General features: G+C 45.1%; 1 protein-coding gene across 3 annotated transcripts in view; it reads right to left on the bottom strand.

Annotated features, from left to right (window-relative positions):
- The window catches only part of CDC14A (cell division cycle 14A), a 114359-nt gene extending 104814 nt beyond the window's left edge, over positions 1-9545 (bottom strand). For all 3 annotated transcript variants that reach the window (XM_036272456.1, XM_036272457.1, XM_036272455.1), the window contains exons 1-2: positions 9048-9545; positions 8144-8234 (exon numbers count right to left, since the gene is read on the bottom strand). In XM_036272456.1, coding sequence (XP_036128349.1) covers positions 8144-8234; positions 9048-9096 — 140 coding nt within the window. In that variant the 5' untranslated portion in view covers positions 9097-9545. The remainder of the gene's footprint in view (positions 1-8143; positions 8235-9047) is intronic.
- Positions 9546-26481: the final 16936 nt, after the last annotated feature.

The following is a 26481-nucleotide window of genomic DNA, read 5'->3' as shown; positions in this document are numbered from 1 at the left end:
TTCACTTTTGAAAGGTTTCCATAAATTATAAAACTTTGATATTGGATATTGACATTTTTAATATTTGAATATTTTAAATATGCTTTGATATTTCAAGATGTGATTTTCCAAACCCTTGCAGAAGCTGCTCACTACAATGCCGCAGTCCCAGACAAACGGGGCGAATGCTTGAGTGGGGGCCTCCGTCCAGGACAGAGAATTTGAAATAAACCATCTTTCCTGGTTCTCAACAGAAGAACAAGTCAAAACTAGCAAGTTTTTCAGTTATCGATGGAATGTGAACATCCTTAAGACCGAACTGTTAAATTAATAAATAAATGAAACCTCTGGGAATATGACATGCTTTCCATAAATGGAGCAATATTTTTGAGGGTTCTCATTCAACACCTGGTTCTTTGGTGGTCCTGGATGTATTTAGCTAATTAATAAAATCCATTTTTAAGTAAATTAAAACTAATGCTCAAGCACGTCTTTAAAGAAACCATGAAGTCCACACTTCAGTGTAAAAAGCCCAGCTCCATCAGTGAGCCAGAAAGGAACCTGAGATCAGCCGTCCCACCCACCTTGCAGACTTTAAAGGAAATGTCTAAATATCCAGGACAAGCATTGTCTACTTTTTGCTTAACGATCACGGAAGACACAGATCCTCTTTTACTTTCATTATAGACACACACACACCTCGTTTTTTATTTCATCTTCCCATCCCCAAAATAAAACAAAGCAACAAAAGGCAGCCCCTCTTTCTGATTTACACACAAGGCCTACTTTAAGGTGTCACTTTCTCCCAATCACCTAAGCCAGAAACCTCAAATTTACCTTCAATTCTACCTCCTCCCCATCCTCTAGTCAACACTATCCTCACGAGCCCCTCCCCGACCTGGCCTTTCTGTTCCCCTTGCTACAACTAACCCACCCCAGCTGCCAGCTGGGGGAGCGCTGTCTGAAAGCCAAGCTCTGGTCAGTCTCTCTGCCATTCACTAACCAGCAAAACAGAGATCCAAACGCCTTCCCCAAACCCAGTCCCCAACCACGTGTCCAGCCTCACCTGTGATCTCTCTGCATGCAAATATTCCGTCCCACCTAACACGAAAATCTCTTTCTTTCCTTCATTCTTCACTCACTCATTCATTCAGATAACGTTTCCTGAGCACCACCTGCCTGTCTGCCAGGCACTGTGCTGGGTGTGGACACAGAAGTAAACAAGTCGGGCAGTACTGGTCCCCACAGACAGCAAGCAGACCCTGCTCTTCCCACCCTGACAAAGCTAGTTCAGACGTCACTGTGAAGTCTCCGTCCCCCTGGCAGTGATAGCCTCTTCCTTTCTTGGACCCCTACACGTACACTTGCAGCTCATTCATTGCCCTGTATTTGTGTTCACTTCCTCCCTGTGTCTTCGAGTGTTCCGAAGCAGTGGCCTGGTGCTGTAACGAAATCTACCCCATCTTCTGGGAGTGTCTTCTGCAGCAGGTCACAACCACTTACAAGATTCAAGTGATGTTTTTTTCATTTCTCATAAAAGTGTGTCAAGCGTGTTTATTTTCCCTTTTTCTTTTTTTAATCACAAAGGTGTATTAAGCTGTGGCTAAGTAAATGTTATTGCCTTTTGGCTCTGGGATGTGTTTATGAACTTACAAATGAGAACAACTCATGTCGTAGGAACCTACTTCAAACAAAATAAGCCACCCTGTGGTGACTGCGGGGACCCCCGAGGGACCCCCTGCAGCCCAAGTGGACCTTGGTCAGGCTGCCTGATTAAGACTCATCCTCTTGTCACTAAGTCCTCAGCACCTCAGTTAAAATTTGCATTTTCACCAGGTTTATCTCAAGCAAAATGAAAGAACTGATAACAAAGACGAGTGACTCACTGTAAATACCAAACAGGCCAAAGCAGCAAATTTTTCAGTAAGTCAGGATCTAGGCAGTAACATTCCACTCTAGTGGGTCACAAAATTAAGCACTGACATGAATGTGTACAGATCTGCCTACTTCCTCATCACCTACACTAGCACGTAGAACTGTTATTCATATACACCTGCACACACATACAAAGCACACGCCTAAAACTCAGGTGTGTGGAACAGAGCATGAACAAAAGTGGCCCTGAACAATACTGGGTTATTTTTGCAAAGTTAGGATGGATGGAAGGAAGGAGAAAGGAGGGAAGAAAATATAAACCTACCATCTTTTAAAATCTAAAGACTTTTCAGAGTTTTTTAGGAGAAGTCTTTGCAGAAACTATTACATCTTAAGTTATGCCACTGAAAAGCAAGAACATTTCAAACCAGACAGCCTGTCAAAGCAGTTTTCATAGGCTTATAAAAACCAGCTTCTTTTGTCTTCATCTGTCCTAGTAATATATAATGGTAATTAACTCAATTTCTTCTCTCTCTCTCTCTCTGGCAGTCCACTGCCAGGAGAAATAGTAAAATTACACCCACAGAAGTGGAATTGTGAACAAACAGGTGAATTACCAACGACCTGGACATAAGTTCTGTGCGCACAGCCCTGCCTCACTTCCCGCCCAAGCCTCGGGCTGGCGAGGGGCCGCCGGGGAGGGCAGTGCCAGTCTGCACCTCTCCCCCTCCGGCTCAGGACAACTGGGAACTTGCTCGAAGCCTGGGAGCATGGCCTCCAGGGCCCACTACCTGTAGCTTGAATCCTGGCTCAGACACTCACCAGCTCAATGGCCTCGGTCTCCTCACCTGTGAAGTGGTGGCAATGGCAACACCTAGCTCAGAGGGTGTCCCGAGGATTAATCGAGTCAAGGTGTGCAAGCACGGAGAACCCACCTGGCACAGGCTTTACGCCTTTGCTGTTCTTGGGATTTTTATTTTTAGTGCCATGGTAAAAATGTATCTCGAATTCAACCAGTTTTCTTCTTCTGTCTATATCACTGTGGTGGGTAAGAGGCAAGCTACCAAACGATGACCCCGAGACCCTATATGGGTGTATGAAAACATCTGCTTGATTGGCATTCGCCTTTCCATTAAATTCTCCTACTTGCTACATAGTCCATTTGAAATAAAATTTAAAAAGCGAAGTCTCTTCTCACCTTTACCGAACCTAAACACCCCATTCCCACAAATATGTTCAGGCATGAGAATGTTCTGTTTTCCCAAGATGTCCTACGTTCACACTGACTCAAACCTAAGCCACCAACTCCGTAAGAGAAATCGTTCCTCTATGAATTATTTATCCAAAAATTCCTGGTGGCGTCATATCGGGCTGTTTTAATAAAGAGTAAATGAAAATGGAACGTTTTAAATTATTTAAATCTGCAAGTTAGCTAATGAGTCTTCACTGGAGGCGGCTCGTTCTACAAAATTTGGTGAAATTCTTCAAATCACTTCAGAAGCTGCTTTCTATTTGGTGCCCAGAGTGTGCCCAGGAAGGGCACCCCCATCTTGTCAGGCTTTCCTTTGACAACACAGGGAGGGAAGACATGAAAACGGGCAGGGCTTGAACTAAACACCCCTCCAGCACCCTTCCCAGCACACCGTCTGTCTGGGCATTAACCACCCTGCACCAGCATCACCAGTAAGAGGGGCACACAAAGGTTATAACAACTAACATATTTGATTTTGCTAACTTTGCAGCCAAAAAAAACAGTGAGCCAAGTTATAAAAAGTAAGCCTGTATGTGGATACAGGGCCCAATTCCAAAACCAAAGAACTAGGCTTTCTGCAGAGTTGTGCCTTAGTTGCAGCTTAATCAAAGACAGATAAATCCTTGAAAGGCTCCTTTTGATGGGGCTCTTTTGCTCTTTTTGTGCCACAAGTGTGTTAGATTATACTCTGATTTTCATTCTGATCTGTGAAATCCTAACCCAAGGATATGATGTATTGCTTTCTTATCAGCCACGTTTTACTAAAACAGCTCAGGCCTTTCTATGAACATGATAAGTGCTATTTATAAATGGAGCAGAAAATTCAGACTTTCCTGTCTAATAAATAGCCTTCCTTATTCACGAGGCCACTTTGTGAAATTTCCTCTGCCAGCTTCTCAGGACGTTGCCACTTCAATCATGAGAACCACCATCCTGAATGCCAATCTGTACAAAACCCAGCTGTGTCCAGGATCCCCACCGCCTAACATTTAAGGAGTCTACTTCCAGATTCGCAAATAATAGTTACATTTCCAAGGTGCTAATTGACCCAGAAGACAGCACTGCATTAAACATTCAGCAGGTAAGCACACAGGCGCAGGGCTGGACAGGCCCTGGGTGATGATGTGTGTTCATATACCCCTTCCTTTGGAGACATGTACGTCACCATAGGACAGTTGAGATTTTCCTCGCCACAAGCCATCCTCCATAGACAGAACCAGGTCGTTACGACACGTCCTTCCAGGGGCCTGCAGTCTCTCTCGTTCTGTTTCCAAGAAGTGGAGCTGACGAGATGGACTCCACTGTCTCCGTTCTCACCCTTTCTCCTCCCTCCTTCACTGTCTGTTCACCTTTCCCTTTGTCCCCTTTTTCTTTGTGCCCTGCCAGTGAAAACAGCCCTTGATGTCTTCTCTTTCTTTCTCCCCAGACTTCACTTCATTCTCACTGTGTCATCATCTCCTTGGGGAAAACTCCCAAACACAAGAACTTCACATTTACGTGACAGCCCTTCAATTCCTTCAGTTCAGTGGAACCAAGATAGAACCCCTGGTCCTCTCCCACCAACTTCCTGGTTCAGGTCCTGGTTCCAACAGGCTCACCATGACCCACACTGTGTCTTGAGGATTTCTTTGACCCCTCTATTTCCTCAGCACTCCACCCACCTGCTCTGTTGCCAAGTCACAGGGATTCAGCTCCCTCCTTTCCACCACCATTGCCACTACCCTAATCCGGGCCCTTGTTTCTTCGCCCTGCACATACTAGACTTTTTCTAAGTGGGCTTCCACCTCCTATCTAACCCATCCTGAGTGATTCTATCATATTAACTTTTTGAGAGAGGATATATGTACTCCAGCACCAGAGGGCTTGGTTTCCTGTTCCAGCTCCACTACCTCTTATTTCTTTCTGTCACTTTGGGCAAGTCATCTAACCTCTCTGTCTCTTCCTTTCATCACGTGCACACTAAGGATGATCATCAGACCTGCCTCGTAGACTGTGGTGAAAGTAAAATGAACCAACAGTGTGAGCACCGGGACAGCCAGCATCTGGCATGCATTTAAATGTGTAATATCTATTAGTTGTTATTCACAGTTAGCACAGACCTGGGCATACCACAGCCTGCCCCAAAGCCCTCAAGAGAGTCCCAGGGCACTAGAACACTGGAACACTAGTCCCATTCTAGAACACTGGATTCCTGGCCCTGGCACTCAATCTGCCTTCAAATGACCTTCCGGTTTCAGACTCCACACTCCACTTGACCTGTGTACATGCCAGGCAAACTGCAGGACTTAACCAGTCCCTGAGCACCCTCCTTACCCTGGCTCTTCGCCCTCCTGGGGTCTCTCCTCTCACATCTCGGCCTGATGAGACTTTGTCTGGCCTCCAAGCCAACCTTAACTCCCCTGTGAACCCCTCACCCAGATGTGTGCCCACGCGCCCGTGAATCCTCTGAGCCCAGGGCTCCCTGCAGTCCCGCCATTCTCCCTCCAAGCTTGGAGCTCCTTGAATGTAACATGTGCATTCATCACCGTTGCAGTGACATTGCCCAGCGCTGTGTGATATGCTGGGGTAAGATGGAGTTGTGTGATCAGAAACCCAGCTACCTCTGTACCATGGGCAGGTCAAGTCCAAAGGAAAGGCTCTGCCAGACCACAGGCCTCATCCTCGTCTCCACTGACATCAAAACTCACACTGTCAACGGTGGTCTCCCAGCAAGTCTTTCTTTATAAGACATCAGAAATAAATATTAGAGGAATGTGATTTGTAGCCCTATCCTAAAATGCAACATGAAAATCACACCAAGAATGGTCCTCATTGAGCATTGTTCAGTTGGCTACATGGAATTTGCAGCTGGATCTACCATCTAGCAATCCCAAAAGAAGCAACTCAGACCTCGATGACTGGAGCCTGCTCAGATTCACAACCTCTGGTACATTAGTCACTGCAGAATTTAACACAATGGCACACATAGTCCCTACCCTCAGACTCCCAAGAGATCCCCAAACCCTGAGCTCACCAAAAGAAAGACACAACAATGCACATTCCCAACAATAGACTAGTGCTCAATAAACAAAGCAGGCAGTGACATCATCCAGGTACATGGGGTCAGGGAACAGGCCACCTAGTCCTGGCTCTGTCTAGGAGCAGAGCTGTAATCTGACACCGGGCATTCAGACCTTTGCTGCAGCAACTCTGAGCATTTCTGAGCAGCAGCAAAAGCTTTCCCTCCCAGGCTGACTTCGGCCACTCAGAAGCATCCTGCTCCCGGCACCTCCACCTCTGACAGAAATATCCTGAAGACATCAGTTTCAAGAATCCCTACAGTGAAGTGACAATTAAAGTTTGTTTTCCCTCAAATCAAAGATATGCTCTTGAAGGTCAAAGATACTCACTCTTGGGATGCCACATGGTACCCACAAATCCTTAGGCAGAACTGCCAACATCCCTTTCAACAGGACAAGTCCTAGGAAGCTAACTAGAGTGACTATGGTTCGTTTAATTATGTTCATCTAATTGCACATTTAGATGTGACGACAAGAAAGTAAAATTAAATTTTACATTAAAATATATTAGACAACTCTGAAACACCAGCTCTTTCTCTTTAATTTTTTAAAAATTGCTTTTAGAGAGAGAAGAAGGGAGAGGGAGAGAGAAACATTGATTTGTTGTTCCACTTATCTATATATTCATTGGTTCATTCTTGTATGTACCCTGACCAGGGATCGAACCCCAAAACCTTGGCATATTGGGATTATATTCTAACTAGGTCAGGGCTAAACCAGCTCTTTCAATAAAATGATATAGTCAAGTCAATTCAGCCTTCTTATTCCTTATTATCTATTGCTTTTATTGAATAGAGATTTATCTCTAAATTTTTACTACACTTATTATTAAGTATTAAGATACCTTCTTCCTGTAAACCAATGGTCCTTCACAGTTCCACACTCTTACACTCTCAAATCCAAATTCCAAAGAAGCAAAGTAACCGAAGAAGGTAAATCACACTCCCGTACCACTCCCTCAAAGGCAAGGAAAATAATACCATGAGGCTTGAAGCACCCAAGAAAAATAACTCCCTCAATCAATTTTTTTAAATCTTTTTTTAAGAAAAAATATGTTTTTATTGATTTTTAGAGAGAGAGGAAGGTAAAGAGAGAGAGAGAGAGAGATCGACTGGCTGCCTCCTGCAAGCTGCCTACTGGGGATCAAGCCAGAAACCCAGGCATGTGCCCTGACCTGAATCTAACAGGCAACCTCTTAGTGCATGGGACTAGCTCAACCAACTGAGCCACACCCACCAGGGCTAAAAAAAAAACAAGAACAAAAAACAAACAAACAAAAAACTTCTTACTCATAGAAAAAAACTTGAATTCAGCTCAATGTGTCCCACTTTCCAAAACAACAAGCTGCACCAATAAAAACATCCTGAGAGCCAACAGCAGCCTTGTGACCTGTGAGGATGAAGCACCTGGAACACACACACTGCCCTGGACTCTGGCGCATCCATGAACACTGAGGGCCTGACTCATGGGCCATTACAGAGTCCAGCAAGGACGGAATGCTAGGCGCCCTGGTCCTGCTCTGGGGGTGTTAGCAATCTGCAATTGCAGTCTGTCCTGGTAGTAAGAAGAACTAATACAGAGATCCCAAAGGACTGAGGTGTTGACAGGTTCGAGTCATGTTCACTTTCAGCCCTGGCCAGGTAGCACAGTTGGTTAGAGCATCCTGCAGATATGCCAAGGTTACAGGTTCAACCCCCAGTCAAGGTATATACAAGAATTAACCAATAAATACATAAATAAGTGGAGCAAATTGATATTTCTCTATGCTTTCCTCTCTCTCTAAAAAATCAATAAATTAAAAAAAGTTATGTTCCCTTTCCCTGCACCTCTCCCCAAGCACCTGAGCCTTAAAAAAAAAAACGTACTGTTACTTGCACCACAGGGGAAAGTGAATAAAATGGCCATAAAGGTGTGTAATGTTTCCTCACCAAAGAGCTAAACAAGCTAAATGGTTGGAAAAAAAAAAATAGAAACTTACTTTTCATAGACCAGCTCCTCATCGATGGAGAAATAGTGGATATTTACTGTGCTTTTTGGTCTATTCCTTAAAGTAGCAAAATATAACCGATCTGAAAGACAAGTTTAAAAGATGGGAGAAAACATGTGAGAAGTGGGGAAGCAGGAGGTGGGGGTGGTGACAATACACGGAAGATCAAAATAACAAATGCTACTCATTATTTAAAGACCATTAACACGTGGGATTCTTGCAGAAACCTGATCTGTCCCAAAAAGCGATGGAGACCCAAGAACACAGAGCACAGCGGTATGACAGGCACCAAGAGGATCGGAGTGAAGGACTCTGAGGGAGCAGAGCACCCTGTCCCCTCGGTTGAAGCCAGCGGGAGAGCATAGAAGCCGGGGTACCCGTAGAACTGGAGATGCAAGTTGGGTTCACAAATCTCCAGCAGCTGCGGAAGGGGAAGAGAGGCGAGCCTTCCCCTGCAGCTCTGGGGACTTCGAGAAGAGGAAGGGAGGAGAGACAGCGGGGTGTGATCGTGGGGATGGAGGGGGGCGGGGAACACCTGAACACCGAGGTCACCTAAAGTAAGATAAAGGCGACTTAGAGGATCCCCCGGAGCAGGGCCCCCGCCCCCAGGAGCTGCGAGTAGGAGCAGGACAGGAGCCGGTGCTGTCCCAAGACCGGCGGAGAGGCCATCCGAAGGAGCTGCAGAGGGAACGAGGGACGCAAAAAAGACGGAGAAGCCGGAAGCAGGGGGTCCTGGGGGAGAGGACAGTAGCGAGCCGGGCTGAGCGCGCGCGCAGCGGCAGGGGGCGCGGGGACCCGGGAGAAGCGGGGGTCAGCGGTTGGGACGAAGGGGCGACAAGTGAGGAGTTGGGGGCAGGGTGGGGGAGTCGGAGGAGGCGGGGCGGCTGCTCCTCACCTTTCATGAACTCGCAAGCCCCGATTAGTTCCCCTGACTCCGCTGCCATCTTAAGCGAGATACGCACGGGGGAGGGCTGGGTCGTGGCTAGCTGAGGACACCCGCCCCCAGGGGCTTCCCCCAAGCCCAGGAGCCGGGGAGCTTGCGGTCCCGAACACCGAGCCCGACCGGGAGAGGCGGCGCGGGCCGAGGGCTGAGGCGGCTGGGGGGTCAGCGCGCCGGGCGCCCCGGGGACATTCCGTGGGGAACCCGAGCCCGCTCCGCGCGGGACGCACACGCCCCGGGCTGTGGTCGCTCCGACTGGGACCCGGCTGCCGCCGCTGCTCCGCCGCCACCGAGCCTGGAAAACGCAGAGCCGCTCGCACGGCCGGGCAAAGTCTCTTCCCGGCTCCCAGAGTGATCATGGAGGAGCCGACGTCTGGCCCCGATCGCGCCCGTGGCTAGTAGTGCGGCAGCGGGCAGGACTCCGTTGCCCGGGGCTGGCAGCGGCCGCCCCGGCTCCTCCTGCGCCGCCTCCTTTCAGCAGCAACTCTTCCTCCTCCTCCTCCCCCGGGTCCGCCCCCAGACCTTCCTCCCCGCCCTCCCTCTGCCCCTCCACTTTCACGGCTCCGCGGCCATCCCTTAAAGGGACAGCAGGCTCCCGGCTCGACGCGGCCGGCGCCCGTCACCAGGCGCCTCGCAGGTCACCTGGAGCCGGTTGCTAAGGCTTTGTTGCGGTCCGCCAATTGCTGTGCAGGAAGCGGGGCCCTAGGCCCGCAGCAACGGGGTGCGGCCTCCAGACCTGAAACTTATGAATGAAACGGTGGCGCAGGCAGCCGGCGGCGGGGACGCGCGGCGCCCCTGGCTCTGCACCCACGCACCCACGTTCTTCTAAACTCTTGCACACAGAGAAAAGAGAGCGAGACCCCGGCTCTCCGTGCCCTGCCTCACCTCTGGCTCATCTGCCAACCATCCCCAGCCCCACCTCCCATGCATCCCCATCAGGATAAAAAACGAAAACAGAAGCGCTACCTCCTAGCTCAGAAGATCTCGTACTGGTTTCTTCTGCACATACTGGACCCTGGGAGAACGTGTGCTTTGTTCTCACGGGGGAAAACGTTCCCATCCGGGTCCCCACGTACTCAGATTTGGGCCACCACCGTGGGCGCAAAAAGCATCACAAATGCCCACCTTTATGTCGCCCTGGCCCCGCGGGGGGCGGGGCGAGGTCACCGCGGGAAGGGGACTGGACAGGGGGGCAGAAGAGGGCCGCCGGCCCTGGGGGAGACCAACAAAAGCATTTCGTCCCGTCGTCTGGGCAGAAGTGCGGGGGTCCCTTTCCAGAGACCCTGGGCTTGTTTCTGAACAACTCCAACGCCGGTGTCCCACGGACGTGCCAAATTAGAGGGCAGGCAGACTCTTGGATATGAAAATGGCGCTCCGGGCCCCTCGTCAGTAGCGCATGCGCTCTGCGTGGTTTCTCCAAAACGGGACCGGACTGGCACCCGCCTTGGGTTTCGCGGCGGCTCCTTCACCCCCTGGGAAAAGGGGGCGCGCGTGGCAAGAGCCGGCCCTGGGACCTGGAGAGAGCGCCGGGGCCAGCGGGTAAAGCTTGGCTCACTGGTCTTAGCCCCTTAGGCAGCTTTGCTGGCTTTACAAAATCTAAACCGGCACGGAAAATGATAGACGAATATTGCTTCGATATTCAGAAGAAATATGCAGAACAACTCCTAATCGAACATGCCCCCGTAAGATCGTAAGGAGGAAACCCTACGCTAACATCCAAGTCTGAAGCCGCAAGAATCACTAAAGAGCAGCACATCCTACCATGCCCCAGTCTTCACAGGAGGAAAAATTATCTCCAAAGAGTTGGTAAAAGTCCTGTAAAGAGGAGCTGTAATGACGGTTCCACTCTACGTGTTTACGGGCCACAGCTATGAGTTATAAAAATGAAAGTCTCTCTCAAGCACGTGGTCCACACTCACACAATTGGTAGCATTGTGCCTGATACTTAGTCCTCAAATCCTGGTGTCAACAATCATGTAGGCCAATTCAAATTATGTTACTGAAAAATTTTAATTGAGATTATATATGGAAAAGCCAGGTATCTGAATACCTCCATAAACTTACCCACTTTGTTTAAAAGGCTAAATTAACTCAGTGATGGAGATCTTTATCCAAATTTGCTGATTTAAAATTCGTGTAGAATCTAAATTCGCTTACCACATTTCTTAACAATTTTCCACCCCAGGTTTGTAATAGAAACATTGCATTAGAAAAAGAAGTTGGAGTTCTCATTCAATGCATAAACTTTATAAATTTTTCAAAGTAAATTGTCTAATGAAAAGAACTCTAAAAGCTACACTTTCAGAGAAGACAGACTTAATTGAACACCTTTTTGTTATTTTTTAAACTGAATTTACAGAAACATTTTCTGTCATATTTCCTGCTTAGAAATGTTGTTCATGAGGAGTAAAGTATGACTTGAATAAACAGAAGTCCTTAAAAGTAAGACCTCAAAATGAAAGAGTTTAGTTTTCCTTAGCACATTTACAATATGAAAATTATAATGAAAATTCTGAAGTTACATTATCCATTTCGAAGATTCTAATTTTTCATTTTTTGCATGAAAGGAAAATAAGTGAGTGTCAGTAAAATCAAAATTCTCAATCAACATTTGCAGAATCTAAATGGTATAGAAGAATCTACAAGAAAAATTAAGACAGTACACATACATGTCAAGGTTCCAATGAGATCACAAAACATTTTATTCTCTCAATTATCATGAAGTCAAAGTTCTTACTGGTTGTAGTTTCATAATAAAGTCATGATTTCACAGTCTATGGAGGATGATAATGGAAGAAACTTCTTTCCAATCACCCAACTTAGTACAAATGTTAGGAACTTACTTTTAAACAAACAAAAAAAAGGATGTTTTACACATAAAGGAAATACTGAGAGAATTAAGATGTCACTCAACTGCAGAAAAGGGAGGCATTGTTATACATAGGAATTTAATAATGGAGAAGTTTGAAAATAACAACATTTAGTCTAAGTCTGCAAATATCGTTTGGATCCTGCCTCTGACTCCCTGAGAGGCAGTCCCCAGCCTCTGCTTGGGACCTGCGGAACTGGTAAACTCGCTGCTAAGGCAACTCCAAAATGTCACCACCCTCGGGTTCTAACTCTACCCCTTGAGGCTATACTGAACACCCTTAGTCACTCTTGAACATAACAACCCTTCAAAAATGCAAAGGCAGCTGCCTCGGACCACTTCTTTGCCCATCTTTCCTAAGTTAAATCCCTTTCCCAGATTAAATCCCCCTTGTTTTTCAGCCTTTTCTTAAATGTCACGGCTTCAAGTCCCCTTGCTTCTCTTCTGGGATTTGCCTATATCCCTCAGAGTGTATCCCAGGACTGAATACAGCCAGTGGTGGCCTGGTATGATGGGCTCTGATACCAGAAGAAAGCACTGATGGAAGATTCAGATGGAAACAAAAGTAATAAAAAACATGAAAGGACTAATTTTATCGTTTAGCTGTAAGAAAAAAAGAAAATGTCTTGTTGTCAGAAAAGGGCAAGGAAAAATAGCCCAGGATAGTCAACGGGCTGACAGCTGTGATATTCACATATTGTATTTTTTTACATTATTATCATTTCTCAGAAAGTACCCTTAAAACATGCACTTTTAGTTCATGTCATCATGATGTTAGCCAAACAAGTAAAAGAAAATACTTTGAATTCTTTCCAAATTAACTTTCAGTTTAACTAGGAAACAAGAATGGCAGAATGTTGTACTGCTGAGTAATTTGAAATTCAAAGTCATTTGAATTGTGTAAATGTTTCAGAATTAATTCCATGCCTGACCCCAAGAATAATTTAAAGCAGTTTTGAGTAAAATATATATACAAAAAATTATTACAGTTACAAGAAGAATACCAAAAATATGTAGACAATGTGGCTCTCGTGATACAGCTGCCCACAGGTGCTAAGACCTGGGCCTAACCCAGCCATATTCTGCATCACACTAATCACCAATGTGTTTAAGAGTTCCAAACCAGCTCAGCCGGTGTGGCTCAGTGGATTGAGCTTCGTCCCATGGACTGAGTGGTCCTGGTTCAATTCCTGGTCGGCACATGTGAGGGTTGTGAGCTCAATCCCCAGTAGGGGTTGTGCAGGAGGCAGCCGATTGATGTATCTCTCTCACATCGGTGTTTCTCTCTCTTTCTCTAAAAAATCAATAAAAACATATTTAAAAAAAAAAAAGAAAGAAAGAAAAGAATTCCAAGTAGAATCAAAGACAGCAGAAGCCAGAAGGGCCTTTTCAAAGTTTTCAAAGTTTTCGGCTAGTTCCAGTTTTCAAACAGACTTCATGGAGCCAAAGGTAGCAGAGGCCTTACCTGACTAGGTTTTGCCTATTTAATATATTTCATTTGTAAAAGATTTTGTGGTAAAATAGAGGAAAGAAAAAAGAAGAAACTGAGGTCCACAGTGGGGAATTGCTTTTCCAAAGTCACACAGCTGATTGGTGATAGAAATAAGATTAGCATTCATGATTTGCTCTAATACCAACAATTTTTTCTCAATTTTCTCCTTATTTAGCTTATTTTACATGGTTTAGCTCATAGGTTCTTCAGTGTTTGAGATGATAAAGTATCAAGTATTGATATGTAAAGTTAATACATATCAATATGTATTAACTATTTTTTTCAAATTTTAGAGAAAATATTGAAATAATTTAAATTCAGAATGGAAAAAAAATAAAAGATGTTGCATCGTCTGCCACTGCTGTTACTATCATGTGGCTTCTATACGAATGTGAATTATTTGTCCACCTCTGTGATTAATAGCCTACCAGCACTCTACAGAACACAGTTTAAGAAATAATGGTTTAACCCTGGCCAGTTTGACTCAGCAGTTAAAGCGTTGGCGTGCGGATCAGAGAGGCCCAGGTTCGGTTCCCGCTAAGGGCATGTACCTTGGTTGCAGTTTGTCCCCGGCCCTGGTTGGTCGTGCGGGTAGCAACCACTCAATGTGTCCCTTTCACATCTATGTTTCTCTCTCTGTCTCTCTTCCTCTCTCTCCCTCCCACTCTATCTGAACAAAAAATGGAAAAATGTCTTCAGGTGAGGCTAAAAAAAAAAAGGAAAGAATGATTTAGTTAACATTAACTAAAACAATTAAATAATCATCTTATTCTTGACTGATGCAGCCAGTAAAGAATGATATAGTTTTAGCTCTGGCCAGGTAGCTCAGTTGGTTAGAGCATCATCTGATACGTCAAGCTTGTGGGTTCAATCCCTGCTTGGGGCATATACAAGAGTCAACCAATGAATGCATAAATAAGTGGAACAATAAATCAATGTTTCTTTTTCCCTCTTTCTAGAAAAAAAAGTCAGTCAGTAAATAAAAATTTAAAAACATTATACAAATCAATAAATTTTAAAAAATTAAATAAAATATCGGGAGATGAACATGTATGAATCACTGGATACGTAAATCAGTTCCTTTTTAGCCTGGTGTCACAGAAAAAATACTGGATCTTTAATCATAAGCCCAGGTTTTAGCATTACTCTATCCCCAACTGCAATATCTTACACTGTTTCCTGTGGTGTCAAATAGGAATTGTAATAATCTCTAACTCACAAGAGTAATAGTTGAACTAAATAAGAGTGCCATGCTGTCATGCTATTGTACACAAATATTTGTTATTAATATTAATGCCTATATTAAACACTAAATTATTTCCAAAATTATTTTTAAAAGCTTCAAATTATTGTCTATTTGGATCTAGGTATTGTTATTTTATTTTTTCCTACTTAACAACATAAGCATAATATACACTCACAGAGAAGCTCTCTTTATCAACTGGGGACAACTTCATTGGGTACAAGGGAACGTCATCCTTCATTTCTGATTGCCTGGGGCCATGGGACTGTTTCTAGAGTGTGATGGTAGCCAAAAACCACATTCAGGCATCCTCAGTGGACTCCACTTCCCCTGCCCTGGCTCACCTGGTCATCATTCTATTCCAGAAGCCTGGGACACAAATGTTGTTCCCTGCGGTTCCCATGGTAATCCTTGATGTCCCTTTGAAACTCTAGGTTTTCTGGACCTACTCCTGTACAGAAACTCCAGGAGAAAATAATGTAGTCAATAAACTAAAAGGGGACCTTTGGTTTCCGTTTTTCTAAGGGCAAAATGCTATGCATTATTGAACAGATTTCTGAAAGGTATTCTTACTGTTGTTATTCACACCTATAATTGTATTGACACAGGGGAAAAAACATACTTTATATCTACCAAGCCTTCTTGCATGGGGATTCTGTTTTTCAGATTATATCTAAAGCATAATTTGAATGTGTTAATGTAGGATAATAGTAATAGAAATAATCCAACATGCACACAAATATAGGTTAAATATTTCTCTTCATACCCATGTTTTGTTTTCTATGACACCAAATATCCATTTTCTTTATATCTATGCATCACTCACTCCGCAAATAGTGGCTGTCTACTATTTGCCTGGCACTGTGCTAGGTACCAGGATTATCATCAAGAATAAGACAGACTTCTTGTTCTTAAGAAATGTAAATTCCAGAAAGTGATCTAGGTGGGCGAGCAGGCTCCCGAGTGAGACACGTGATGGGCTGGAGGGACAGAGAACAGTAGGGAAGAACACGGCCGGGTGCCTGAGGCTGAGATGACAGGGCTGAGCCTATGGTCATCAGCTGGCTCACCATGAAGCCTTTTCTGCCAGTGGTTGGGGGTGAAGTAAGAACTTTGGGATACAGAAAAAACTCTGTTGTGGGCTCTGAGCTCCGTGTACACATTTCAGAAAAGGACCTGACCTTTTGTTATTTAGCATAGTGATGAATGGATTTGTAGAAGATTTGGTTGATGAAAAGGCAGAGTAAAGGCCTGTATGTCAGCTTTTGGGGTGCTGATATTTTCTATGATTGAAATCTCATGAGGTTGAGTTTACAGAGAGGCTACAATCGTATTTCGGAACTCGGAGACGCATAGTGATGAAATTGGATTATAGGATATGTTTGGCTAATAATACTGGCTCTCCATTAAAAAAAATAATAATAATAATAATAATAGTTCTGAAATGACCACACCTGAAAATCTGAAATATGGAAAGCAACCTTGAGCACAAGGACTGTCCAGTAAATGACATTAGGATAATTGGTTAGAAATATGGGGGAAGAAATGCCTCATCCACACTAAAATGAATTCCACATGGGTGAAAAATTTCAATATTCTAAAAATCAAACCATTGATTTTGTTATTTAGTTATTGACTATTTCCCCAATCGCTTCCAATAAAGTCATCCCCCAGGAAGAGCATATGGAAGAAAACCAGAATCAGCCAAAGGGAACTCAGATATTTCAAGGTGCAGGGAGAGAAAGAGGTATTCTTTTTTTTTTTTTTAATCCTCACCCGAGGATATTTTTCCATTTTTTGTACAGATAGAGTGGGAGGGAGGGAGAGGAAGGGAGAGACAGACAGAAACATCGACGTGAAGGGACACATCGAGTGGCTGCCACCCGCACGACCAACCAGGGCCGGGGACAAACTGCAACCGAAGTACGTGCCCTTAGCGGGAACCGAACCCGGGTCTCTCCAGACCGCAGGCCGACGCTCTAACCGCTGAGCCAAACTGGCCAGGGCAAGAGAAAGAGGTATTCTTGAAAGGGAACAAGAAGAAACTTCAGATAGGTTTCCTTTTCTCAAGACACCAAAACTGAGACGTCGAGACACAGAGTAAAGAAGAGAATTATCCGTAACTCCTGCCAGATTCTCCTCAACTAACAGGCAGGCTCTCAAATGATGCTGGAAGAGTAGAGAGAAGGAAAGTGTGCCTGTAGCTACATCAAAGAGAGGTTTCCAGCCCGGCCGGTGTGGCTCAGTGGTTGATCCAGGCACCAAGTGGTTGCTGGTTCGATTCCCACTCAGGACACATGCCCAGGTTGTGGGTCTGATCCCCAGTGGGGGGCCTGCAGGAGGCAGCCAATAGATGTTCTCTCTCATTGATGTTTCAATCTCTCTCTCCCTCTCCTTTCCTCTCTCTCTAAAATCAATAAAGAAAAAATAATTTTTTTAAAAGAGAGGGATCTAGTATTCTCTTTCTAGTTATAAAGAAGTCTCACATTTGAAAAGCTACTGAGTTTGCTGCATTAAGAAAAACCACAGGCCCTGAACAGCATAACTACTCTGACCGTCAAGTCATCTGTCTACTTCACAGATTCTAGGTTGAATAATTAACATTCACAAAGTGTTCCAAAAAGGAAATCATTTAAGAGCACTGAGGATTACTGTTTAATTAACAATTTCCTAGACTTTCCATAATTAGAAACCACAGATACAAAATGAATACACACGGCATGAAAGGAGATTTTTACTCTCATCCCCATATCCAGTAATGCTAATAGTATGCTAATACCTTCAAAAAGCAGGAAATATGCCTTTTCAAATGAATTTTGTTTTGGAGAGTACTACTTCTACTCACAGCCCCTCGAACACTAACTGTATGTGTGACTTTCCCACCAGGCAATTCACTTCTCTGCAGATACCAACCAAATGTTCTACAGTCCACCTGAATTCTGACTCTACCTGGGGTTAGCACAGACCCACAAGTCTGTCCCACAAGACTGTCCCCATCAGATGCCAGTCCCAAGCCCCAAGTGGCCACCTGTACTTCTGAGTAACTAATTCCAAATCATGGTTTCCCACACACCTCCCCTCAGTTTCAACCATTTGCTGGAATAGCTCGCAGGACTCAGAGAAACATTTTACTTACTCTTACCCACTGTTTATAAAGGATACAAACCAGGGACAGCCAGATGGAAGCGATGCAGAAGCCCAGGTACGGGCTCAAAGCTTCCCTGCCCCCTGATGCCACAGTTTGGGAAAGTGTAGAATGCCCTTCCCACCAGGTCTTCCTGCCGAAAATCCTCTTGGTCAAGAACCAACTCAAATGATACTCTTGTCTGACTCAATCATTCCCTCTCCTGTGTGCCCACAGAAATTTTTCTGTACCTCTTTTTGGGGTTGCTTATCATACTAAGATCTGCAATGAAGGCCTCTCAGTGCATGACTGCCATCCCCACTATACTGTAGAATGGCTATTCCTTAAATTTCCCCAAATATAAGGGGTGCCCTTCACATATTAAGTTCTGGACAGATTTGTTACATAACAAGGTGACACCTGTCTGGAGCATGATGAGTAATCTAGAGAGGCTGGAGCAAAGGGTGCATAAAAGGAAGTTGGGGAAATAAAACTAGAAAATGGGGAATCTCTAACCCCAGGCTGAGACAACACAACTGGGCATCCTGATTCCTTGATCTTCCATTTATAGTAAATAAGGCCTATCATGGGGTTTTTTTGTTCGTTTGTTTATTTTTTAAGCTGTAAGTCTATGTTGGGGTTGAAAAATAGAGCAATTAGATTGTTGGGGGGGGGGGGAGAACCAGTGTTCTTATAGATTTCATCTTAATTAGTCTGAAGCCCAGGCATGGTTGAGGCAAACCTGAAATGACTGACTTTGAAATTAGAACTATGATTGAGCTGAGGCTCTGTGAGATGCGAATTGGTTTCCACACCTCTCTCCAGTTCCGTTTTACCATCTGTAAAATGAAGGTGCCACTCGCACATACAGATTGAATTGTGAGGACAAAATGACAGAATGCCAGGTAAAGGGCCTTAGCACAGGTTAGACAGGACAAGGAAACACAGCTTGCCTAGCTACTGACTTGACAACTTTCTTTTGCAGGTGAATCAGGTGACATTTTTGCAGGTATAATGGCTGAATCAAAAGCAGGTGAGAGTCAAGAACTATTGGAAAGCATTCAAGAAAAATCTGCATTTCCTACTTTACCTTTAAGGTTTATGGTTTGTGTGCAGCTTAGCTATTGAGAAACATCCCTTTAAAGGCAGAATATTGGCTAGAAATGATAACTCAGCACATCACTTCTCTGATCAAATGACTATATTTGCTTCTATTTGCCCCTTAACGGGAAAAGAGCAGCATAGGAAGTTGAACCTGAATGAAGGCTGAGATCCGTAACACCAGGAAGATGTTTTAAGTGTGTGCCTTTAACAGTGAAATTCATGAAAGATTGTACTGTCTATCTGGAAAGTGCCTTTGGTTTGCCACTTGTTGACCTGTTGTGAAAGAAAGAAATAAGACCTGGCTGAGAAAAATTAGAAAAAAATATCCAGTCAGTCTCCTGGAAGAAAACGCACAACTTCACCCCCATCCTATTTCATTCACTTCTTTCCCCACTGTCGCTGTGCCCTGTGATCCTTCGTTCTACGCGGAGCCCAGAGAGTGTCCAGGCAGGAAAGTGGCTAATCGCATGCACCTTGGTGTCAGCCAGCATTCACATCCCAGCCTCGCGGCTTTCTTACCAGCTACGTGACTGAGTGCAGCTGGAGTCTTTAATATGAAGCCACTGCTCTCCTCTGCAAAGCGGGAATGACTGAATAAAGGGGCCGGTGAAGTGAGACGGAGCATTTGAGACGGTCAGCCTGTGCCTCGCACGTCACAGTCCATGAACGGTAGATGCTATATCACAATATTATCATTCACTTTAAGATACTTAACCTCTCTATGACTTTTAAAGCACAAGAAATGAAGAACCAGCAGCAGCCATACCCTAGGAATTCAGAAACGAGGCGTGAGATCGTGTCTACAGACATGTTGAATCACACAGGAGAAAGGTAATACGCAGTGTAGGTAATGAGCAGGGAAAGGAACATACCCACAACAGATCACCTGCCAACCTCGCCTTCACCCGACAACAGTTCAGACGACATAGATAATAAAAAAGACAATCAACGGCCTTGACACTTGACCCACTAGAAGCTGTCACTGGCCCTGAGTCAGCCAAACAGGCACGGATTCTAGAGAAATTACTCTTTGTAAAAACAACGAGGGCTCATGAAAGATGCCCATGTCCATCCGTCTCCCAGGACCTCAAAATGAAGCTGCCAGATCTGCAGGTACACACACTTCCCAGAGCAAGTCATTTCAGAGACTTACTGGGACCAAAAGCACACTCACTTCGCACTAACCTGAGATTTGTGGGGCCCATACTTCCTCTTCTTCATAAGGATATCCGCTTGGGCTATAAGGACCCCACATATTCTGAGTTACCTTTTCATTCTTCTGGGTGGCATGAGCCTGTTGTACGCAGGTGAGAAGACAGCAGAATTCTCCCCTATCACGTGGGCAGACGCGGTGTCCGATTACCTTATATCAGCTGGATTGCAGGGTGAAGGAACCAGATCAAGTTCCAGCCGAGCAGTGTTCAGGCATTGGAACGGATGACAGGGCAGGAGGCTTTGCCTACAGAAAGCACTGAACTGACAAAACATGCAGCCTAGTCTGACCCTAAAATTCGACCCCAAACTGCCCAGAATCTCTTAGGAAAGCCAACGTGTAAGACAAGGGAGGCTGAGCGCATCGGAGCCGATTAGCTGCATTCCGCTGTGTATGGCAGCGTGTGGAGGCTCCGGGCCCACACAATAAGAGTAGAAGCAGACATGACGAAGAGTTTCTGTTGATTCTGTTGAACTGGGCCAGAGTAATGAGCCAGCTGTGCACCCACGTGGGAGAACCATTAGCCATAACCCACAGGCTGACATGTAATGTGATGTTAAATTCTCTTTTCCCAAACTGGGGGTGAATTATACACCCATATCAACCTCTCCTTGCCCTCAGGCTTCAGACAGAAGCCCATAACCAAGGAGGGCTGACTGTCACTAAAGCATTTTTTGATGAGCTAAGGACCAGCTGAAGGGAGGGAGGCTGGCCTCTGAGTTAGAGATGCCAACTGTTTGTGGTGGTGAAGAGTGCAGGGCCAGACTTCCTGGGTTCAATTCCCTGCTCTGCCACTTGTTAGCAATGAGGTTTGGGGCAAGTTTCTTCACTTGTAGAATAACACTAATAATAAAAAATGTCAGCCATCAACTGTAATAACCAATAGCAGGCTAAAGAAAGCTTTTCCAAAAGTTGCTCTCTCAGAAGCATGAAGATTGACGTGTACACTAGCCAGAGGTTCTCAGCCTCAGCTCTGTTGTCATTTTAGACTTGATAGCATCTCTGACATCTAACCACTATGGACATCATCCCAGCTGGGACATCCTGAAAAGTCTCCAGAATTGCCGAATGCCTCTGGGGCAGAGGCAGAGGCAAGATCACCCCATCTGGGAGCCACTGTGCTAGATCCATTAATGGCTGCGGTGAAGGATACACCATCTCTGTCATAGCACTCTTGCCTAAACATCCTGTCAACAAGGTCTACTGCGTTAACTAAATGATACATAAATCACAATGAAAAAGCTGCCTTAAAATGACTTCCCTCCTTGCCATTAATTCAACTCTGTGAAGATGGATAAGGTCTGTCATTTTTACCTAAGTGTTTTCAATATCTGGCACACAATGGACAACGAATGAATTGATGGATGGATGGATGGGTGAATGGATGAGTGGGTGGGTGGGTGGGTGGATGGATGGATGGATGATGAGTGAATGAATGGATGGATGATGAGTGAGTGAATACACTCGAGCTTTTTCATGTTGTTAAACAACTCTGAGTATCAGTTAGGTTTCATCACTCTTTGACCCCAGTCAACACACAAAGGAGATGAGCACTATTCAGTCACACACTCACAAATTACGAGGAAACACAGAACACTGCAACAAACTGGGTCAGGCTCGCAGGAGCTGAGGAAGGCAGGGGCACCCTCTCCACAGACTTCAGGGCACCGAGCCGAAGGCTGAACACCAGATCACCACCAGGAAGCAGTGCCAAGGGCCCAGCCGGAGGAGTGGGTCCAACTAGGTCAGTGAGCAAGAAGGCCTGCAGCAAACCCTGGGTGAGGGGCTGAGCCAGCACAGTCTCAGCCCCCCAAGCAACAAGCTCAGAATAAACAGAGGTCTGGAAAATCCCATAAACAGGCAGAAGTACTTTGGGCTGCACTTGGACATGTTTCAGACAATTCATGACTAGGTCATTTAAAGGGCCCAAGACAGAAGGAGACACACATTGTTTGAACAAACCCTGCCGGCCTCCTACTCATCACAGTTTTAATCAATATCCTCACTCTTCATCTGGGCCATTGATAAACATGCTGAACAAAACTTCTCCTTGGAAACTACAATTATTTCCCCATGGCCCATTACATAAAAAAGATTTTATTATTTAGAGAACAACCTAAATATGCTATAAAATAACACAAGAATTGCAAAGTTTAGCAAACAGAATTTTCAAGGGAACATCACTTCAACTATTTTTACATGAGCAAAAAAAAATGATGCACTGTACCAGTGACTGGGTTGTTTCAGAAGAGGAGGAGTCCTAAATCCCTAGCTATGTACTACTGACATATACATTAGGAAACAAATGCACAGCCTCTCAAAGCAGCCACTTGCACCTACCGTGTCCTTCATTGCCCAGTGTACAAGTTAACCATTCACTTGACTTTAATTCAGTCAAATTTATATTCTTTTTGGCTCTGTGCCTTTTATTATGCAAAGGTATGTAGACTACGGGGATAATATGTGAAGCTTGTAGCCTACGTGAGAAATTTCTTCTGGGGTCACGTGTTAGGAAAAGCACTATACTTCCCTTAAGGAAATAGTGGGCTTTGGGGGTGATGAGGGAAGGGGAGGGGTATCACTTTCGCCAGGAATCCTAGACTAAACTTGTGGAACTCATTTGTGTTCTACTTTCATACTTGGACATGACTTTCTCTTCTAGTTTTTATTTCTCTGGGCCCAATTTTTCTTTTTTAAATCCTCACCTCAGGATATTTTTTTTTTATTTATCTTCAGATAGAGTGGGAGGGAGAGAGGGAGAGAGAGAAACATTGATATGAAAAGGACACATCAACTGATTGCCTCCCGCCCGATCCTGACCAGGGCCAGGACTGAACCACAGCCGAGGTATATGCCCTTGGCTGGAATCAAACCCGTGACTCTTTGGACTCTAATGCTCTAACCACTGAGCAAAACCAGCCAGGGCTCAATTTTTAATTTCTTATTTGTAGCTCTTCATTTTATGGTATGTGCTATTATAAGTCACTTTGAATATTTTGTGAAAAGGCAAGGTATGAAAAAAATTAAATAAAAATGACTTAAATCTTTATATTATGTGAATGACCTCATGAGAGGCAGGATCAGCCTTAGTAATTAGTCAAAAAGTAGAATGCTGAAGACCTAAGCGATAGAAAGCTCACGAAAACATTAGTTGTTGTTGCTGCTGCTATTTTAGCTTCGAGGGGTTTTATTTTTTATTTTTAGGACTTCTGATAAAAACGAAGAACCTCCTTGGGGAGTTAACACCTTAAGGCTTTGCCAGTTAGCAGCTTACTGAGGGCAAATGGCATGTACGTAGGAGTACATGCAGAAGAGGATCCTGACAAGGAAAAGGACAGACAGGACAGGGACGATGGCGTCAAGGTCAGCCTCACCTCACAGTTCTGACGTGGCGCAGCTGCAGCCACCAGGGCCACCAGGGCCACCAGGGCCACCAGGAAGCATTTAGTTCCTTTGTGCTGTTATCACATGTTATAACACATCAGTCATGGGACTGCCCCGCGCACAGCACTACGGAACGGGCAACCCTCGCACCCAAGTGTCACCTCAGCAAACAAAGGCCCTTGAGCAGAAGACACTCAACCCGCACGCCCATCCCAGCCTCGGACAAACTCAGAAGGTGAGCTGTTGGCCTGACCCAGCAGAGATCACGGACCACGGGCGAGGCATTCCCGTGACCGTGTTGCTACAAGACTCTCCCCCTTAGGTTAGAACATCCATATCCGAGCTAAACAAAAACCTCTACTCTTTCATTTTTTGAATAATACACAGACGTGGTTCAGAACTCATGAGGCAGCGGCTAGCTGGTGGGGGTCCCCTCGATTCGGAAGCCACTGAGGTGTGGCGGCTGTGTGCCTTCGCAACGCATCTTTCATCTGAGATGCCCGCGTCTTCATCTCTCCAGGTTCTGCTTGGGTCTTTCGAAATACCTTCCGTGTCTCCAACATAGTTCATCTTTTCTCTAGCTCTCTACACACATGGAACAGAGTTGTAATATTTTAATGTTGTCTGATAATTATATCTTGTCGGTTTGGGGTGTCTGTTGATTTTGTTTTCTTATAATTATGAGTTGTTTTTCCTGCAGCACTTATGGCCTGGTGATTTTTTATCGGATGCCAGACCCCATGCTTCTTACTTTATTGGGGGCTGATATTTCTATTTTCTTGAAAACATCCTTGAAACTGGTTCTGGGCCACAGTTAAGTTAGTGGGAGACAGTTTAGCCCTTTTAGATGTCATTTAAGTTTGTTAGATGGGACCAATTGAGCGTTTGTTCCAGGACTAATTATTCCCCACTTCTGGAATGAACACCCTAAGTGTTCCAGACAATGTGCTGTGACCTGTGAGGTTTTCTAATATGTCAGGGTGGGGGTGAGGTGTGCAGTGGACAGGTACATTTGTTTAGCCCTGTGTGAGCACCAAGCGCTATTCCCTCGAATCCACAGCCTCCAGAAGTTTCTTCATGTGCATACTCTTCAGGACTCTGCCGAGTACCTGAGCAGCCCGCTGCAGGACTCTGGACTTCTCTGTCTCCTCTCCAGCACTCTGTCATGCCAGCCCTAACCCCCCAGGGCTCCTGAAGCTCTCAGCATCCTCAGTGCAGCGCTCACCAGACTCTACCTGCGGCCCCTCCCTGAGCCGGCCTGGAAGATTTCTCCTTGCAGTCAGCCAGGGCAATCACAGGGCTCTCTGTGTCCATTTTCCATCTCTCAGGCAACACTCTCCTTTATTGCCTGATGTTTAATATCTTGAAAATTTTGTTCCATATTTTTTATTCACTTTTTAAGTTGTCTCAGGCAGAACTATACATCTAGAGCTTATTACTCTATCCTGACTAGAAATGGAAGCCTGACAAATTGTTTATTATATGTCATGTAAACATCCTCAAATAAAAAATAGTTACAAACCATATATATACATACATACACACACATAGTCGTCCCTCGCCACTTCGCGCTTCGACTTTCGCGGCTTCACTCTATCAGTTTTTTCAAATATATTCATTAAAAAGTTGATGGAAACAGTGAAAATGATACAGCATTCTCTCAGTTGTCTGAGTCGATTTTACATCCTGTATTACAATTACAATTAAAATTACTGTACGTGTGGACTGTAAGCCTATGTATTCGAGCACCCCAGGGATCCTTAAACGCCAGATGCAACCGCTCGACCACTCCTTGTGCGTGGACAACAACTTTTTCCAAAAAATCGGGTGTGGTGAAACCAAGCCAATAAGAGCGTGCTGTTCACTGATTGGCTAGCCTATCCTCTTCCGATCCTGGCCACCGATTGGCTCAGCCTCATGCAAGTTTGTTTTTCTCATACACACTTCTACATCACTACACATGGGAAGCATCTTTGCTCTTGTAAGTGTTTGCGATTTCTGAGAACTTTTATCTAAGCCCCACGATGGCTCATAAACGTGCTGCTTCTTCTAAGCCTTCTGATGATGAAACTAAGCACCAGAGGAAGGTGTTTACCATCCAGGAGAAGGTTAAACTCTTGGATATGATCAAAGATGGAAAGAAAATCGTGGACGTTGCCCACCATTACGACTTGAATGAGTCTAACGTTCGCTCCATCCGTAAAGATGAAAAGAACATCCGTGCAAGGGCTACTGTCTCTTTCAACAAGGAGGCAAAGTGCGTCGTGACAAGTCATAGTTCATAGTGAAAACGGAGTCTGCCCTAGCCGTTTGGATCAGCACAGCCTCAAGAAAAACATTCCGCTGGATTCGCGGCTCATCTGGAAAAGGTGAGGCAGCTCTATCAGCGCTTTACAGTGGACAAACCTCAACAGGACCCTCTCCTGCAATGTTCACAGATTTCACAGTGAGCAAGCGCTGGTTCGAGAAGTTGCAGAAGAGGTATCATCTGAAGAGTGTTGTTCTCCACGGAGAAGCTGCCTCTGCTGACCAGCCTGCAGCAGAGGACTACGTGAACAACACGTTCCAGAATATCCTTGAGGAGGGTGAGCATCATCCAGAACAGGTGTTCAATATGGATGAAACAGGACTGTTCTGGAAAAGAATGCCTTCCCGGACATTCATTTTCAAGGATGAGGCCAAGGTCCGTGTCTTCAAGGTGTATAAGGATCGCGTGACTATCGTTATATGTGGAAATGCTGAGGGATTTTTGCTCAAGCCTGCCCATATCTACAAGGCCAAGAACCCTAGGACCCTGAAGAGTAAAAACAAGAACCTGCTGCCAGTGCGTTGGATGCACAACGACAAGGGCTGGATCACGAAGCAGCTGTCATTGGACTGGGTCCATGAGTGCTTCATCCCCCAAGTCAGCTGTATCTCACAGAGAAGGGACTCGAGTTTAATGTCCTCCTCACGGACAA

This window comes from Molossus molossus, unplaced genomic scaffold (genome assembly GCF_014108415.1).
Source record: "Molossus molossus isolate mMolMol1 unplaced genomic scaffold, mMolMol1.p scaffold_m16_p_20, whole genome shotgun sequence".
Classification (NCBI taxonomy): domain Eukaryota; kingdom Metazoa; phylum Chordata; class Mammalia; order Chiroptera; family Molossidae; genus Molossus; species Molossus molossus.
Note: the sequence above shows the minus strand (reverse complement) of the source record. Positions and strands in the feature narration are given on the sequence as shown.